The sequence below is a fragment of the Hippocampus guttulatus genome, chromosome 4 (assembly GCF_054856545.1).
Source record: "Hippocampus guttulatus isolate MCC_2025c chromosome 4, RoL_Hgut_1.0, whole genome shotgun sequence".
NCBI classification, from domain to species: domain Eukaryota; kingdom Metazoa; phylum Chordata; class Actinopteri; order Syngnathiformes; family Syngnathidae; genus Hippocampus; species Hippocampus guttulatus.
In genome coordinates, this window is record NC_141264.1 from 13293819 (window position 1) to 13312091 (window position 18273).

Here is an 18273-nt window from a genome sequence, read left to right on the forward strand (position 1 = left end):
AAAAACCGACAATGTATCGAAAGTAGTTTTTGGCCGGAAAAAAAAACGACCATGTATAGTCAGGCGTTTTGAGCCGAAAAAAACGACCATGTGTAGTAAGGCGTTTTTAGCCGAAAAAAACGACCATGTACAGTAAGGCGTTTTTTGCCGAAAAAACAACAACCATGTATAGTAAGTCGTTTTTAGGTGAAAAAAAACGACCATGTTTAGGAAAGAGTTTTTAGCCGAAATAAAGGACCACGTATAGTAAGGCATTTTTAGCCGAAAAAAACGGCCATGTATAGTAAGTTTTTTTTGCCGAAAAAAGAACGACCATGTATAGTAAGGCGTTTTTAGCCGAAAAAAACCGACAATGTATATAGTAAGCCGTTTTTTGCCGAAAAAAACCCGACCATGTATATAGTAAGGCGTTTTTAGCCGAAATAAACGACAATGTATATTAAGCCGTTTTTTGCCCCAAAACAAAAACCATGTATAGTAACGCGTTTTTAGCCGAAAAATAACGACCATGTATAGTAAGGCTTTTTTAGCCGAAAAAAGAACGACCATGTATCGTAAGGCGTTTTTAGCCGAACAAAACGACAATGTATATAGTAAGGCGTTTTCAGCCGAAAAAAAACACCATGTATCGTAAGGCGTTTTTAGCCGAACAAAACGACAATGTATAGTAAGGCGTTTTTTGCCGAAAGAAAAACAACCATGTACAGTAAGCCGTTTTTAGCCGAAAAAAACGACCATGTATAGTAAGGCGTTTTTAATCGAAATAAAGGACCACGTATAGTAAGGCATTTTTAGCCGAAAAAAAACGACCATGTATAGTAAGGAGTTTTCAGCCGAAAAAAAACACCATGTATCGTAAGGCGTTTTTAGCCGAACAAAACGACAATGTATAGTAAGGCGTTTTTTGCCGAAAGAAAAACAACCATGTACAGTAAGCCGTTTTTAGCCGAAAAAAACGACCATGTATAGTAAGGCGTTTTTAGTCGAAATAAAGGACCACGTATAGTAAGGCATTTTTAGCCGAAAGAAAACGACCATGTATAGTAAGGAGTTTTTAGCCGAAAAAAACGACAATGTATAGTAAGCCGTTTTTTGCCGAAAAAAACGACCAAGTATAGTAAGGCGTTTTTAGCCGAAAAAAACGACAATGTATAGTAAGCCGGTTTTTGCCGAAAAAAAACAACCGTGTATAGTAAGCCGTTTTTAGGTGAAAAAAAACGACCATGTTTAGTAAGGTGTTTTTAGCTGAAAAAAACGACAATGTATAGAAAGGTGTTTTTGGTGTTTTTAGCCGAAAAAAACGACCATGTAGAGTAAGGCTTTTTTAGGCGAAAAAAAACGACCATGTATAGTAAGGCGTTTTTACTCGGAAAAAAAAACAACCATGTAAGCCGTTTTTAGGTGAAAAAAAACGACCATGTTTCGTAAGGCGTTTTTAGCCGAAATAAAGGACCACGTATAGTAAGGCATTTTTAGCCGAAATAAAGGACCACGCATAGTAAGCCGTTTTTTGCCGAAAAAAACCCAACCATGTATCGTAAGCCGTTTTTAGGTGAAAAAAAAACGACCATGTTTAGTAAGGGATTTTTAGCTGAAAAAAACCGACAATGTATAGAAAGGCGTTTTTAGCCGAAAAAAAACGACCATGTAGAGTAAGGCTTTTTTAGCCGAAAAAAACGACAATGGATAGGAATGTTGTTTGTGAATTGTTCCTTGGTGTGAGTGCAAAGATATGTCTGGAGAAGCGGATCAGAAAATCGATGGCCACGCCTGTTTCTGAAAACACACAAGAAGCCCGGAGCCGGAATTGAACCCTGCACCTCTGCACTGTGACACAGACACACTAACCATTCAACTACCAGGCCGCCATGAACTCTTCACATAGTTCCGATACAAGACACTTTTTTTTTCAAAATACAATCGCATGAATAGTCAAGCTTTTTTGTGTGTTGGAAGGCATTTTTCACAATAAAAACGACCATTTATAGCAAGGTGTTTTTTTTTTTTACAGCCAAAAGACGACCATGGATTGTCAGGTGTTTTGTGAATTGTTAATTGGTGTGAATGAGAGCGAAAGAATGGATGGCCCCACGTGTTTTTGAGAACACACAAATTGCCAGAGCTGGAATTGAACCAAGCACCTCCGCACTGGGATACAGACCCACTAACCACTCGACTAGCTGGCTGGACGTGAGCAGTCGACATTGTCTCAATATGACCCTTTTTTTTTCAAGACACCATGAGGCTTTTTTTTTTCTTTGTAAAGAAAGGCGTTTTTCACAATAAAAAACGACCAAGTCCAAAAAGATTTTTTTTCAAAAAAAAAATGCTCATGCACCATTAGGCATTTTGTGAATTGTTCCTTGGTGTGAGTGGGAGTGTGAAGAGAATAAAAAAAAGGATGGCCACACATGTTTTTGACAACACACAAATGGCATGAGCCAGAATCGAACATTGCACCTCTGCATTGGGACGCAGCCACACAAACCACTTCACTAACAGGGTTGCAATGAACATCCTGCATAGGTTGCATCCTATGTGAGAACGTAAGGCGTTTTTTTAGACGAGAAAAACGACCACGTATTGTAAGGCGTTTTTAGACGAAAAAAACGACAATGTATCGTAAGCCATTTTTTGCAGAAAAAAAACCAAGTAAGGTAAACAAGTAAGATGAATAAAAACGACCATGGATAGTAAGGCGTTTTTAGCCGGAAAAAAAAGACGACCATGTATAGTAAGGCGTTTTTAGCCGAAAAAAACGACTATGTATAGTAAGCCGTTTTGATCCGAAAATAACAACCATGTAGCGTAAGGCGTTTTTAGCTGAAAAAAACGACCATGTATAGTAAGGCATTTTAACCCGAAAAGAACGACCATGTATAGTAAGGCGTTTTTAGCCGAAAAAAACGACCATGTATAGTAAGGCATTTTAACCCGAAAAAAATGACCATGTATAGGAAGGCTTTTTTATTCGAAAAAAACGACCATGTATAGTAAGGCATTTTTAGCCAAAAAAAAGGACCATATAAAGTAAGGCGTTTTAACCCCAAAAAAAAGACCATGTATAGGAAGCCGTTTCAGCCCAAAAAACGACCATGGAAAGAAAGGCGCTTTTAGCCGAAAAAAACGACCAGGTATAGGAAGGCGTGTTTAGACGAAAAAAACGACCAGGTATAGTAAGGCGTTTTTAGCCGAAAATAACGGTCATGTATATTGTAAGGCGTTTTTAGTTGAAAAAAACGACCATTTATAGTAAGGCATTTTTCGACAAAAAAACAACCATGTATAGTCAGGCGTTTTTAGCTGAAAAAAAACACAATGTATAGTAAGCCGTTTTGATCCGAAAATAACAATCATGTAGCGTAAGGCGTTTTTAGCCGAAAAAACCGACCATGTATAGTAAGGCATTTTAACCCGAAAAAAAACGACCATGTATAGTAAGGCGTTTTTAGCCGAAAAAAACGACTATGTATAGTAAGCCGTTTTGATCCAAAAATAACCATGTAGCGTAAGGCGTTTTTAGCCGAAAAAAACGACCATGTATAGTACGGCATTTTAACCCGAAAAGAACGACCATGTATAGTAAGGCGTTTTTAGCCGAAAAAAACGACCATGTATAGTAACGCATTTTTAGCCGAAAAAAACAACCATGTATCGTAAGGCGTTTTTAGCTGAAAACAACGAACATGTATAATCAGGCGTTTTAACCCAAAAAAAGCGACCAAGGCGTTTTTAGCCGAAAAAAACGAACCTGTATCGGAAGGTGTTTTGAGCCGAAAATAACAACCAGGTCTAGAAAGCCGTTTTTAGCAAAAAAAAAACGCCCATGTATATTAAGGCGTTTTTACCCGGAATAAAACGAGCATGTATAGTAAGGCGTTTTTAGCCGAAAAAAACGGCCATTTATAGTAAGGCATTTTTCGACAAAAAAACGACCATGTATAGTCAGGCGTTTTTAGCCGAAAAAAACAACGATGTATAGTAAGCCGTTTTGATCCGAAAATAACAATCATGTAGCGTAAGGCGTTTTTAGCCGAAAAAAACGACCATGTATAGTAAGGTGTTTTTAGCCGAAAAAAACGACCATGTATAGTAAGGCATTTTTAGCCGAAAAAAACGACCATGTATCGTAAGGCATTTTTAGCCGAAAAAAAACGACCATGTATAGTAAAGCGTTTTTAGCCGAAAATAACGACCATGTATCGTAAGGCATTTTTAGCTGAAAAAAACAAACAATCAAGCATTTTAACCCAAAAAAAGCGACCATGTATAGTAAGGCGTTTTTAGCCGAAAAAAACGACCCTGTATCGGAAGGTGTTTTTAGCCGAAAATAACAACCATGTATAGAAAGCCGTTTTTAGCCGAAAAAAACGACCATGTATATTAAGGCGTTTTTACCCGAAAAAAACTACCATGTATAGTAAAGCGTTTTTAGCCGAAAATAACGGCCATGTATATTGTAAGGCGTTTTTAGTTGAAAAAAAACGACCATTTATAGGAAGGCATTTTTCGACAAAAAAACGACCATGTACAGTCAGGCGTTTTTGGCCGAAAAAAACGACGATGTATAGTACCGTTTGATCCAAAAATAACAATCATGTAGCGTAAGGCGTTTTTAGCCGAAAAAAACGACCATGTATAGTAAGGCGTTTTTAGCCGAAAAAAACGACCATGGATCGGAAGGCGTTTTTAGCCCAAAAAAACCGACCATGTATATTGAGGCATTTTAAGCCCAAAAAAACAGACCATGTAGACTAAGGTGTTTTTAGCCAAAAAAAAAGACCATGTAGAGTAAGGTGTTTTTAGCCGAAAATAATGACCATGTATAGTAAGGCGTTTTTAGCCGAAAATAACAACCATGTATCGTAAGGCGTTTTTAGCCGAAAAAAACGAACCTGTATAGTCAGGCGTTTTAACCCAAAAAAAGCGACCATGCATAGTAAGGGGTTTTTAGCCGAAAAAAACGACCCTGTATCGGAAGGTGTTTTTAGCCGAAAATAACCATGTATAGAAAGACGTTTTTAGCCGAAAAAAACGACCATGTATATTAAGGCGTTTTTACCCAAAAAAAACGACCATGTATAGTAAGGCGTTTTTAGCCCAAAAAAAATTACAGTGTATAGTAAGGCGTTTTTAGCCGAAAAAAAACGAACATGTATAGTAAGGCGTTTTAACCCAAAAAAAGTGACCATGTATAGTAAGGCGTTTTTAGCCGAAAAAAACGACCATGTATCGGAAGGCGTTTTTAGCCCAAAAAAACGACCATGTATATTGAGGCATTTTAAGCCAAAAAAAAACGACCATGTAGAGTAAGGTCTTTTTAGCCGAAAAAAACGACCATGGATCGGAAGGCGTTTTTAGCCGAAAACTACCATATACAGTATAGTGAGGCGTTTTAAGCCGGGAAAAAAACGACTATGTAGAGTAAGGCGTTTTTAACCGAAAATAAGGACCATGTATATACTAAGGCGATTTTGGCCGAAAAAAGCGACCATGTATAGGAAGGCGTTTTTCGACAAAAAAAACAACCATGTATGGGAAGGCGTTTTTCGACAAAAAAAACGACCATGTATAGTAAGCCGTTTTTAGCCAGAAAAAAAACAACCATGTATCATAAGGCGTTTTAACACGATAAAAACAACCATGTATAGGCGTTTTAGCCCAAAAAACGACCATGGATAGAAAGGCGCTTTTAGCCGAAAAAAAAACGACCATGTATAGTCTGGCGTTTTTAACCGAAAATAATGACCATGTATAGTAAGCCATTTAACCCGAAAAAAATGACCATGTATAGTAAGGCGTTTTTCGACAAAAAAACGACCATGTATAGTAAGGCGTTTTTAGCCGAAAAAGACGACCATGTATAGTAAGGCGTTTTTCGACAAAAAAAACGAACATGTATAGTAAGGCGTTTTTAGCCGAAAATAACAACCATATATAGTAAGGCGTTTTTAGACGGAAAAAAACGACCATGTATAGTAAGGCGTTTTTAGCCGAAAAACAATGACAGTGTATAGTAAGGCGTTTTTACCTGAGAAAAAACGACCATGTATAGTAAGGCGATTTTAGCCGAAATAAAAACGACCATGTATAGTCAGGCGTTTTAACCCAAAAAAAGCGACCATGTATAGTAAGGCGTTTTTAGCCGAAAATAACGACCATGTATAGTAAGGCGTTTTTAGCCGATAAAAACGACCATGGATCGGAAGGCGTTTTTAACCAAAAAAAAAACGACCATGTATATTGAGGCATTTTAAGCCAAAAAAAAAGACCATGTAGAGTAAGGTGTTTTTAGCCGAAAATAACGACCATGTATAGTAAGGCGTTTTTAGCCCAAAAAAAATGACCATGTATAGTAAGGCATTTTTAGCCGAAAATACCAACCATGTATCGGAAGGCGTTTTTAGCCCAAAAAAACCCACCATGTATATTGAGGCGTTTTAAGCCAAAAAAAAACGACCATGTAGAGTAAGGTCTTTTTAGCCAAAAATAACGACCATGTATATATAGTAAGGCGTTTTTAGCCGAAAAAAAACGAACATGTATAGTAAGGCGTTTTAACCCAAAAAAAGCGACCATGTATAGTAAGGCGTTTCTAGCCGAAAAAAAACACCATGTATTGGAAGGCATTTTTCGACAAAAAAACGACCATGTATAGTAAGGTGTTTTTAGCCGAAAAAGACGACCATGTATAGTAAGGCGTTTTAACCCGAAAAAAATGACCATGTATAGTAAGGCGTGTTTCGACAAAAAAAACGACCATGTATAGTTAGGCGTTTTTAGCCAAAAATAACCATGTATAGTAAGGCGTTTTTAGACGAAAAAAAACGACAATGTATAATAAGGTGTTTTTAGATGAAAAAAACTACCATTTATAGTAAGGCATTTTTCGACAAAAAACGACCATGTACAGTCACGCGTTTTTGGCCGAAAAAAACGACGATGTATAGTACCGTTTGATCCAAAAATAACAATCATGTAGCGTAAGGCGTTTTTAGCCGAAAAAAACGACAATGTATAGTCAGGCATTTTAACCCGAAAAAAACGACCATGTATGTAGTAAGGCGTTTTAGCCGAAATAAAAACGACCATGTATAGTCAGGCGTTTTAACCCAAAAAAAGCGACCATGTATAGTAAGGCGTTTTTACCCGAAAAAAACGACCATGTATAGTAAGGCGTTTTTAGCCGGAAAAAAATGACCATGTATAGTAAGGCGTTTTTAGCCGAAAATAACAACCATGTATCGTAAGGCGTTTTTAGCCGATAAAAACGACCATGGATCGGAAGGTGTTTTTAACCAAAAAAAAAAAAAAAACGACCATGTATATTGAGGCATTTTAAGCCAAAAAAAAGACCATGTAGAGTAAGGTGTTTTTAGCCGAAAATAATGACCATGTATAGTAAGGCGTTTTTACCCGAAAATAACAACCATGTATCGTAAGGCGTTTTTAGCCAAAAAAAACGACCATGTATAGTAAGGCGTTTTTAGCCGATAAAAACGACCATGGATCGGAAGGCGTTTTTAACCCAAAAAAAAACGACCATGTATATTGAGGCATTTTAAGCCCAAAAAAAAAAGACCATGTAGAGTAAGGTGTTTTTAGCCGAAAATAACGACCATGTATAGTAAGGCGTTTTTACCCGAAAAAAACGACCATGTATAGTAAGGCGTTTTTACCCGAAAAAAACGACCATGTATAGTAAGGCGTTTTAACCCAAAAAAAGCGACCATGTATAGTAAGGCATTTTTAGCCGAAAATAACAACCATGTATCGGAAGGCGTTTTTAGCCAAAAAAAAACGACCATGTATATTGAGGCGTTTTAAGCCAAAAAAAAGACCATGTAGAGTAAGGTATTTTTAGCCGAAAAAGACGACCATGTATAGTAAGGCGTTTTAACACGAAAAAAATGACCATGTATAGTAAGGCGTGTTTCGACAAAAAAAACGACCATGTATAGTAAGGCGTTTTTAGCCGAAAATAACAACCATGTATAGTAAGGCGTTTTTAGACGGAAAAAAACGACCATGTATAAGGCGTTTTTAGACAAAAAAAAAACGACCATGTATAGTAAGGCATTTTAACCCGAAAAAAACGACCATGTATAGTAAGGCGTTTTTAGCCGAAAAAAACGACCATGTATAGTAAGGCATTTTAACCCGAAAAAAACCGACCATATAAAGTAAGGCGTTTTAACCCCATAAAAACGACCATGTATAGGAAGCCGTTTTAGCCCAAAAAACGACCATGGAAAGAAAGGCGCTTTTAGCCGAAAAAAACGACCAGGTATAGGAAGGCGTTTTTAGACGAAAAAAACGAACATGTATAGTAAGGCGTTTTTAGCCGTAAATAACGGCCATGTATATTGTAAGGCGTTTTTAATTGAAAAAAACTACCATTTATAGTAAGGCATTTTTCGACAAAAAACGACCATGTACAGTCAGCCGTTTTTGGCCGAAAAAAAAACGACAATGTATAGTACCGTTTGATCCAAAAATAACAATCATGTAGCGTAAGGCGTTTTTAGCCGAAAAAAACGACCATGTATAGTCAGACATTTTAACCCGAAAAAAACGACCATGTATGTAGTAAGGTGTTTTTAGCCGAAAAAACGGCCATGTATAGTCAGGCATTTTAACCCGAAAAAAACGACCATGTATGTAGTAAGGCGTTTTTACCCGAAAAAAACGACCATGTATAGTAAGGCGTTTTTAGCCGAAAAAAACAACCATGTATAGTAAGGTGTTTTTAGCCGAAAAAAACGACCATATACAGTATAGTGAGACCATGTATAGTAAGGCGTTTTAACCAAAAAAAAAAAAAAACGACCATGTATATTGAGACCATGTATAGTAAGGCGTTTTTAGCCGAAAAAAACGACCATGTATCGGAAGGCATTTTTAGCCCAAAAAAAATGACATGTATATTGAGGCGTTAAAATGCCTGACTATACATGGTCGTTTTTTTCGGCAAAAAAAATAACATGCATAGTAAGGCGTTTTAGCCCAAAAAAAACGACCACGTATATTGAGTCATTTTAAGCCAAAAAAAACGACCATGTAGAGTAAGGTGTTTTTAGCCGAAAATAACGACCATATATAGTAAGGCGTTTTTAGCCGAAAATAACGACCATGAATAGTAAGGCATTTTAACCCGAAAAAAACGACCATGAATAGTAAGGCATTTTAACCCGAAAAAAACGACCATGAATAGTAAGGTGTTTTTAGCCGAAAATAACGACCATGCAGGCGTTTTTAGCCGAAAATAACAACCATGGACAGTATATTAAGGCGTTTTTTGCCGAAAATAACAACCAATAAGGCGTTTTAACCAAAAAAATCCGACCATGTATACGAACATGTTTTTAGCAGAAAAAAACGACCATGTCTAGTCATACGTTTTTAGCCGAAAAAAACGACCATGTATAGTAAGGCGTTTTCAGCCGAAAAAAAAGACCATGTATAGTAAGGCGTTTTAACCTGAAAGAAACGACCAGGTATAGAAAGGCGTTTTAACCCCAAAAAAATGACCATGTATAGTAAGGCGTTTTAACCCGAAAAAAAATGACCATGTACCTGTATATTAAGGCGTTTTCGACAAAAAAAAACGACCATGTATCGGAAGGCATTTTAATCCGAAAAATACAACCATGTATAAGGCGTTTTCAGCCGAAAAAAAACGACCGTGTATAGTCAGGCGTTTTTAGCCGAAAATAACAACCATGTATAGTAAGGCGTTTTAACCAAAAAAAGAACCGACCCTGTATAGGAAGGTGTTTTTAGCCGAAAAAAATGACCATGCATAGTAAGGCGTTTTTAGCCGAAAAAAACGACCATGTATAGTAAGGCGTTTTTAGCCGAAAAAAACGACCATGTATACTGTATAGGAAGGTGTTTCTCGATGAAAAAAACGACCATGTATAGTCATACGTTTTTAGCCGAAAATAACCATGTATAGTAAGGCGTTTTAACCAAAAAAAGAACCGACCCTGTATAGGAAGGTGTTTTTAGCCGAAAAAAAAGACCATGTATAGTAAGGCGTTTTAACCTGAAAAAAACGACCATGTATAGTAAGGCGTTTTAACCAAAAAAAAAAAAAAAAGACCATGTATAGTAAGGCGTTTTAACCCGAAACAAATGACCATGTATAGTAAGGTGTTTTACCCCGAATAAAAATGACCATGTACCTGTATATTAAGGCGCTTTTCGACAAAAAAAACGACCATGTATCGGAAGGCATTTTAATCCGAAAAATACAACCATGTATAAGGCGTTTTCAGCCGAAAATAACAACCATGTGTAGTAAGGCGTTTTAACCAAAAAAAGAACCGACCATGTATAGGAAGGTGTTTTTAGCCGAAAAAAATGACCATGTATAGTAAGGCGTTTTTAGCCGAAAAAAATGACCATGTATACTGTATAGGAAGGTGTTTTTCGATGAAAAAAACGACCATGTATAGTAAGGCGTTTTAACCCGAAAAAAACGACCATGTATAGTAAGGCGTTTTTAGCTGAAAATAACAACCATGTAAAGTAAGGCATTTTAACCCGAAATAAACGACCATGTATAGTAAGGCGTTTTTAGCCGAAAACAACGACCATGTATAGTAAGGCGTTTTTAGCCGAAAATAACAACCATGTATAGTAAGGCGTTTTAACCAAAAAAAAACGACCTTGTATAGGAAGGTGTTTTTAGCCGAAAAAAACGGCCATGTATAGTAATACGTTTTTAGCCGAAAAAAACGACCATGTATAGTAAGGCGTTTTTAGCCGAAAAAAACGACCATGTATAGTAATGTGTTTTCAGCCGAAAAACACAACCATGTATAGTAAGGCGTTCTTAGCGGGAAAAAAATGACCATGTACAGTCAGGCGTTTTTAGCCGAAAATAACGACCATGTATGGTAAGGCATTTTAACCCGAAAAAAAAGACCATGTATAGGAAGGTGTTTTTAGCCGAAAAAAAACGACCATGTATAGAAAGGCGTTTTTAGCCGAAGAAAACGACATCGGATGACCTTGTGAGGGCCCGATAACTTTTCCCCCTCAAAGTCTTCACTGTATATCGATCAACATGTCAGAAACATTTCGGTCTCAAACTCCAGCAGAGGGCCTGCCATTGGTAAGGGGAAACAATAATCCTGATTTTGCTTTCCAATGTCAGTTAACAGCAGTAAGAATCATTATAAAATTCGACTGCAAACTCGCAAGAGGCTCGCGTCCGTCGTCGAGAGTGTTGACAAGGTCTTTACGAAATGTGAAAAAGAGAGAGTGACATAGAGAGGGAGGGAGAGAGAGAGAGAGAGAGGAAAAGGAGGGAGAGAGAGAGAGATAGGGAGCAAGAGAGACAGAGAGAGAAGGAAAATGACACGATGAGAACGATGAGAGCCGGCTCATCGTTCACTTCAAAGAGCCGGCTTTTTGTACCAGCTCGTTCGCAACCGACATATCACTCGTGTTGACCTTTGGGGAAATGAGCGACTATTGTTCTTAATTCACAGAGCAAATGACAAATTCCAGCTCATTTGTACACTATCAACCGAGTGTGATTAACAACCCTCCCCCCCCCGCCCTCTTTTCGGTAACGTATGCGATTTTGTATTTTATTCACTGACGGAAATTATATGTTGGGAAATGTTCACCATGTTACAGCACCATGATCCTGCATTATAATGGGAATGCCTCTGTGCAATGCTTTTTTTGTCCCATTATAAATTCACAACTGCTTTTTTGAATGCGTGAGTAATTCTTCAGCTAGACCTTTCGCTTTTTTAAACATAGTACCATTATAACATTTTACAATGGTCTAATAACTTTGTAAGTGAAGATGTGGTCAACGCTATACAGTACTGTACAGTACTTTCGGTACAATGTGTAGAATGTAGTGCCATCTATTGGTGAACTATCAGAATGTCACAACTTAAGCTCAAAACTCGTTTTTGTATAGAATAGATATATACACACACATGCACGTCATGCGATCAAACATTTTTTACATATTTGAATTCATAGTGTGTTTTTTTAATCACAGTTGAAAAATGACAATAAGAAATTTCACACACTGTCCCTGTAAAGGAACAATCTGAGAAATATACTTTTCGATGAAAGATTGACATAGTGACAGGTCATTGAGTAATCCAAGTGTATACTCTGAGACATCAAGCCTGTATGACATAATAAAGATACAAAGCATAAAAGAGCCACAGCAACTGCATAGCAACTGAAAGATTAATTTAAGGAGAAAGAAACGTTGACAACAGTGACACCACCCGGTGATCGACTCCGCTTGTGAAGCAACACCTGGTGGAAGTTCATATTCCATGTCAAAGATTAGACTGCAAATGAATAAAAGATAAACGAGGTCTAAACAATAAATAAACAGAAGTCTAAAACAACAAGAATCCAAGTAACCAACCATCAAAGTCACTACAGAAATTCTAGCAAACTAGCTTGACTTGAACTGAGACAGCAAACAGCAGTTAGACGTGACAAAGACAATGAACCAACAAAGATGAAACAAACAAGTCAACGAGGAACACGTGGACAAAACAGTGTCAGTGGGAGCTAATTGGGTAACACAAGGGATCGGGTAAATGAGTACATACGGGCACAACAACCTAACGACACGCACACAAACAAAAAAAAAACATGAGGAAAACATGAAACTACTAAATCAAAACCATAATCAAATAAAGATCGAGGAAGGCAAGACGATAAGTTCTTGACAGGACCAATCCGATGGCTGTCCTGCCAGCAGTGAGACAGGTTCTTGGCGGGACCTATCCAGTGGCCGGCCAGGAAACCAGATGAGAGATTCTTGGCGGGACCAATCGGGTGGGCGTGCCGGAGCCCAGACGAGAGGTTCTTGGCAGAGCCAGTCCAGTGGCCGTCCCGGGGTCCACACAGAGGCCAAGGGCGGCCGCAAGGCCAGAAAACACAGAAAAGAGCTGACAGTCTGATTGGGAGAAAACGTGACATCGAGTAATCCAAATTTAAAAACTGTGAGACATCAAGCCTACATAGATACAAATCATAAAGGAGCCACAGCAACTGAAACATTCAGCAGCGACAAAGAGTTACAACATCCGCTTCTATTTTCCAATAAATAAATACCTTTATCATTTGTACAACTCGGTGTCCGGCACCTGATATGAAAGGCTGCAAACGCAAAGGCTGATTATGCTGAATTAAAAATGAAGCATTTCAAAAATCAACACATTTATAAATAGGCGAAATTGCTCACAGTGATGATGCGTTTCCCATACGCGCAACAAACGTTTGCCGCATCTCGCCCGAGGGTTAATGTTTAACTGAAAACAAAGGTTCAAGGACAGCTGTGCACGGAACCTAACCTGCCTCTCATGATGCCATCCAATGTTTCCAAACTAACCCCAGTAGTGAGGTAACACATTCTGTCGCGGCACGATTTTCATTCCAGTCCTGCATTTGGGAAAATGGCATCGGTCCCGCAACAGGAAATGCTTCCTTGCTCCTGTGACAGTTGGAGCAGTTTGCAAAGGGATGATAGTGGGTTGTGTGAGTGCCTTGACATCATTTGGAAGTCTACCTCCATTTTTGGGCAAAAATATGCCTTGCGAACCAAGACCTTCGCTTATCTCACGAGACCTCAGTTCAGTGAGTGTCAAAAAATTTACTCTGAAGTACGTACTCCAAAAGAAGGACCAGCCTCGATCAAAGGGTGTCACGACAAAAACAACAACAGAATACGCGGTCCCCTCCAAAATGATGGGAATGGCAAATGATGCATTCTTCATTTGAAATGCTTTGCCGGGCCTTTTCTTGAGCTTCTTTCAGTCCTTGTTTATTTCTCAGACTTTCTCCATTCGGTCTCCTTTTCAGCAGGTAAAATTGCAAAGGCTCGACTCGGTTAAAGTCCGCCGATTGACTTGGCCAGTCTAAGACCTTCCACTTTTTTCCCCTGATGACGTCCTTTGCTGTGTTGGCAGTCTGCATTATCTTGTTGAATGATGAAGCTTCGCCTGATTAGGTTGGATACATGTACTGCCAGATAAAACGGTTTCATCAACTTTAAAATTGAGTGGGTGGCTTCATACAAAAATCGCTCCGTCATGTGCTGTTTCGCACATCTTGATGTTAACACAGAGAAATAGAAGCAGGAAAACTGAACTTTGGTTTCCTATTCATCTTTCCATCCGAAACTCCTCCGTAAACAACAAAAACAAATGAAATGACCTTGCCGTTCCCATACTTGTGGAGGGGACTCGACATGAAGTCCCGTTAGAAGACTCCAGTGTCAACATAGACAGCGCTTGCTTTTTTTTTTTTTCATTTAAAATGGTGAACTCCTTTTTATACTTCTGTTACAAGAAGAGGTGAGATGTATGGAGCGCATCTTCGTCATTTATAATTGACAACATAAAAAAAATTGAAAAGGTTTTTTCGATGGGAAAAATAGTTTTGACAATCTTCGGGAACAGACCGTGTTCACTCTTAGATCTTCCAGTGTACGTTCTTTAACTTTAAACCACAATTGCCCAAGTTGATGACGTCAGTCTTGTTCCGCTCGGTCCGCTATGTTGGTCTTGACTGGACTCACGGGCCCGTTTGGATGTAAGACCTTTAAGGGGTCATCGTCACTGGAGGTGATGGTCTCCTTTGACACGGCTCCCGTCTGGTCCGGTTCCGGCTGGCCGTGATCTGAATCTTTGTGCTCCTTGACGGAATGAGAGGGATGCGACTCGGACCTTAACGGGTCGGACGGGTTCACCTCCTCGCTCCTCCTCTGTCTCGTCACCAAGCGAGCCAGGAAGCGCTTTGGCGAGACGGAGGACAGCCCCGATGACCCAGGGTGAGAGAGTGCAAGCTGACTTGTTTTTGGAGAGTAAATCGCACCGCTCTGTTTCGCACTGATGAAGCCAATTCGGCAGAAGAGGCAGTCGCTCCAGTTATTTTGCCTCTGTTTGATAAGAAAAGAACAACAATGTGCTTTTCAGTGTTTCCTCGCTGTATCGTGGCTCATTATGCATGCTATAGCATAGACTTTAACATGATCATTTTGACCATCAACGGGCAAATCCGAATTTAGAATTGCACACCTAACGTGTAATGCCACAACATGCCGTGCTGCGCTAAGGTCTACTCTTGAGGATGTAACTTAATTAAAGGGGCAGTCAAAGCATTTGTGGACACTCATGTGTTCTGTGCACCCCCACGAGTCTAAGCACAGAATTTTGGTTTGTGGGATATGAATTAAGCGGCCATTGTGCCTTTTACCGACACTTGCTGCCAACTGAAAATAACATCACAGTTCCGAAGCGCTCAACTTGCAGACATCACATGACCAAACCCAGAAAACGCTTGAGCCGTGGCGTTCATTACGTGAGCTCTTAGGCACTCTGATGTCATTCTCAGAACATATCCATACATCCATTTTTCGAATGCGCTTATCCTCACGAGGGGCGTGCTGGAGTCTATCCCAGCTGACTTCGGGCAGCAGGCGGGGTACGCCCTGAACTGGTTGCCGGCCAATCGCAGGGCACACATAGACAAACATTTGCGTTCACAGTCACACCAAGCGACAATTTGGAGTGTTCAATCAGCCTGTCATGCATGTTTCGGAATGTGGGAGGATTCCGAAAACATGCATGACAAGGAAGCGGAAGTGCCCGGAGAAAAATATCGAACCCTGTTCTGCTGCACTGTGAGGCGGACGTGCTAGCCAGTCAACCACCGATGCGCCCATAGAACATATTGTTCGACTTGATTTCCCCTTTCAAAAGCAACAAGAAGCTCCCCAATCTCCAGTAACAGTCGTCATTCCCACAAAGCAGTGAGAATATATGAAAAGGTTTTTAATTGCCATAACATCAGTGCTAATTTCTCTTTATGTCATTTCATATTCTTCAGTATGTTTTTGTTAAATTAGCAGACGTTCATCAGATGCAATGATATATGGTTTGGTTGAACATTTCAGTGTTGAAATATGATACGTTTTTTTATTTGTCTTTTGTTTTGTGTCAGTTTTAAAGTCAACTTCAACTGGGGGTGGCAAACCTCTTGCGCGCAGAACCGTGTGAGCGCAAGCGGCTGCTAAGGAATACTCTCTAAAGCTCTATTTTAATACAGTTTAACCTGTTGGGTCAAGAACGCAGCCCCTGTGATAAACGGGGTGGACTGGATTTGCAGTCATCTGGGTGCAATCAAAGTTTAAAAAAAAAAAAAGTGACTCACAAAGCTGTACAGCTCCCCCTCGGAGTCCAGGCACACAAAATGCTTTCTTCTCAGGTCAAATATGGACACATAATTGCTCCGTTGTGTCTTCGCGGGATGAACAACTGCAAGGATTTGAGGCAAAATCAGACGACCACAATAAAAGCACGTTTTGGTTGTTTTACATATACTGTAGGCGACATGTAAAAGAGGCACGATTTTTCACAACTTGATTTTTAGTACAGCCTACGCCTGCACGAAGCAGCTTTAAAGCCTACTGAGAATCCACGCAGGACAAACCAAGACGCAGAATCGGACTCACCCAGAAAGTGGCCGAGAAGACGTTTCCTCACGGATCCAGCACTCTGCAGCACGTAGTAATGTGCCCTCCTGGCTGACGTATCCGAATGCGTTCCTGAGCTCAAGCTCGCGCTCTGCTGAAGCGGTAGCTCCTCCGGGTCCTTTGACCTCAACTTACAATCCAAGGGTAAAGACACATGGGCGGCAATCAGGAGGAATGGGAAGAAAGTCCCTTGCATGGTCATTTGAGGAAGGCGCGCTTTCCTTACCAGAGCAGAGCGAGCGCCGTCGCTTAGAGTGTGAGGAGCTCTCTCTGCAGGAGGAGAAAGTCCAGCGGGCTTATTTAAACACAGGGTCGCGTCCAAATGACACAAAGCCTTGTTGTTTGTCAGTGGTTTAGGGTTGCCTTTGTGGAATTCCTGCAATCTTTAACTGGCAGCGCAACAAGGAATGTCGCTGCCTCTTTGGAAACTGAAATACATTATTTGCCGAGGCAGCCACTTGTGGAACTGTGTAAACTGAAAGTGCGTCACAAAGGAGGACAACAAGTTCTCTGCATTAGCCGCATCGACATCATCCAAATAGTCTTCGAGTGGTCATTCTGTCACGCAAAACCATCCGGGGTGTATCACTTTCTCTAAATCGACAGTTCCCTCCAAATGTTTTGGAAGGCAGGGTCCCTTCCTTTGTTTTTGGATGCACACTCAACACATTGGGGTTTTCAGATCAAAAAAGTTCAGAAGTCCAGCTTTTTTTTCCATGGTCTTTACATCTGGATATGTTAAAAACTCAGGACAGGGCACCTTTTGTTTGAAGCTTCTCACTTTTCAAGAGAGCAAAAGGATTGAAGCAGGCGTTATTAAATAAACTTAAAGTGAATAACGTAAAATTTTTGGTGTCGGAACCCTTACCTGCAAGAACCGCATCAAGCCTGCGAACCATTGAATTCACCAGACTGTTGCATTCTTCATTTGAAATGCTTTGCCAGGGCTTCCAGCCAGATTCATTTTTTGATCTGAAACCCAATTGTCTTCTGTACACAACAAAAACAACCAGGTAGTTCCAGTACTCTTTTAGGGGAATGTATACATTTAATTTTTATCGGACCCAAACGTAACTCAAACATATACAGTACCGCCACTGAGGTAACATTGGAACTCTACTGCCAGTGTTATAAATATCATGTTGAATTTCTTCAGTTTCAAGTGGAAAAAAGAAGAGAGGCGGGGTACAGGGGTAATTACAGGTCTGCTTCTCTCAACTGTCCTAACAATCAATCAGTATACTGAACATTGATAACAAATCTTCGAGCAAATGTTTCCAAAGTATTGTCAAACATGGAAACTTGAAGACATCACAACAGTTTTTACAAAATCTTTTTTATTATCATTTCAGGAATACAGTTGAATGCTGTGCACAGCACATACGTACAAAAATAAAAGGAAACCCATTTGTAATATAGTCTTTTTTTTTTTAACGTACTCGCCATCGTATTTTTTTCTCAGAAACAAATGATTGAAGAAGTCTGTTGTTTCAAACTAATTTACAATCATTTCAATAATCAGAACTAAGGCAGAAGGTGAGGTATATGTTCCAAAAGAGGAGGGGGACTCAAGAGGAAGCACTCTCCCCTCAGTGCAGGAATAGGAAACTGAGAGGAAAACAGAAAGGCTGCAGGCACACAGCGACACACACACACACACACACACACACACACACACACACACACACACACACACACACACTGAGCACAGATCCACTCGCTTGAGATTCCTGTAAGCC

General features: G+C 39.6%; 1 protein-coding gene across 1 annotated transcript; it reads right to left on the reverse strand.

Annotated features, from left to right (window-relative positions):
• Positions 1-12021: 12021 nt before the first annotated feature.
• LOC147205995 (uncharacterized) lies at positions 12022-16843 on the reverse strand. The gene is made up of 3 exons (XM_086108191.1): positions 16514-16843; positions 16213-16316; positions 12022-14938 (listed from the first exon to the last, which is right to left on the reverse strand). Exons 1-3 carry the CDS (start codon positions 16734-16736, stop codon positions 14531-14533), a joined length of 735 nt encoding a protein of 244 aa, XP_085964317.1. The 5' UTR covers positions 16737-16843; the 3' UTR covers positions 12022-14530.
• Positions 16844-18273: the final 1430 nt, after the last annotated feature.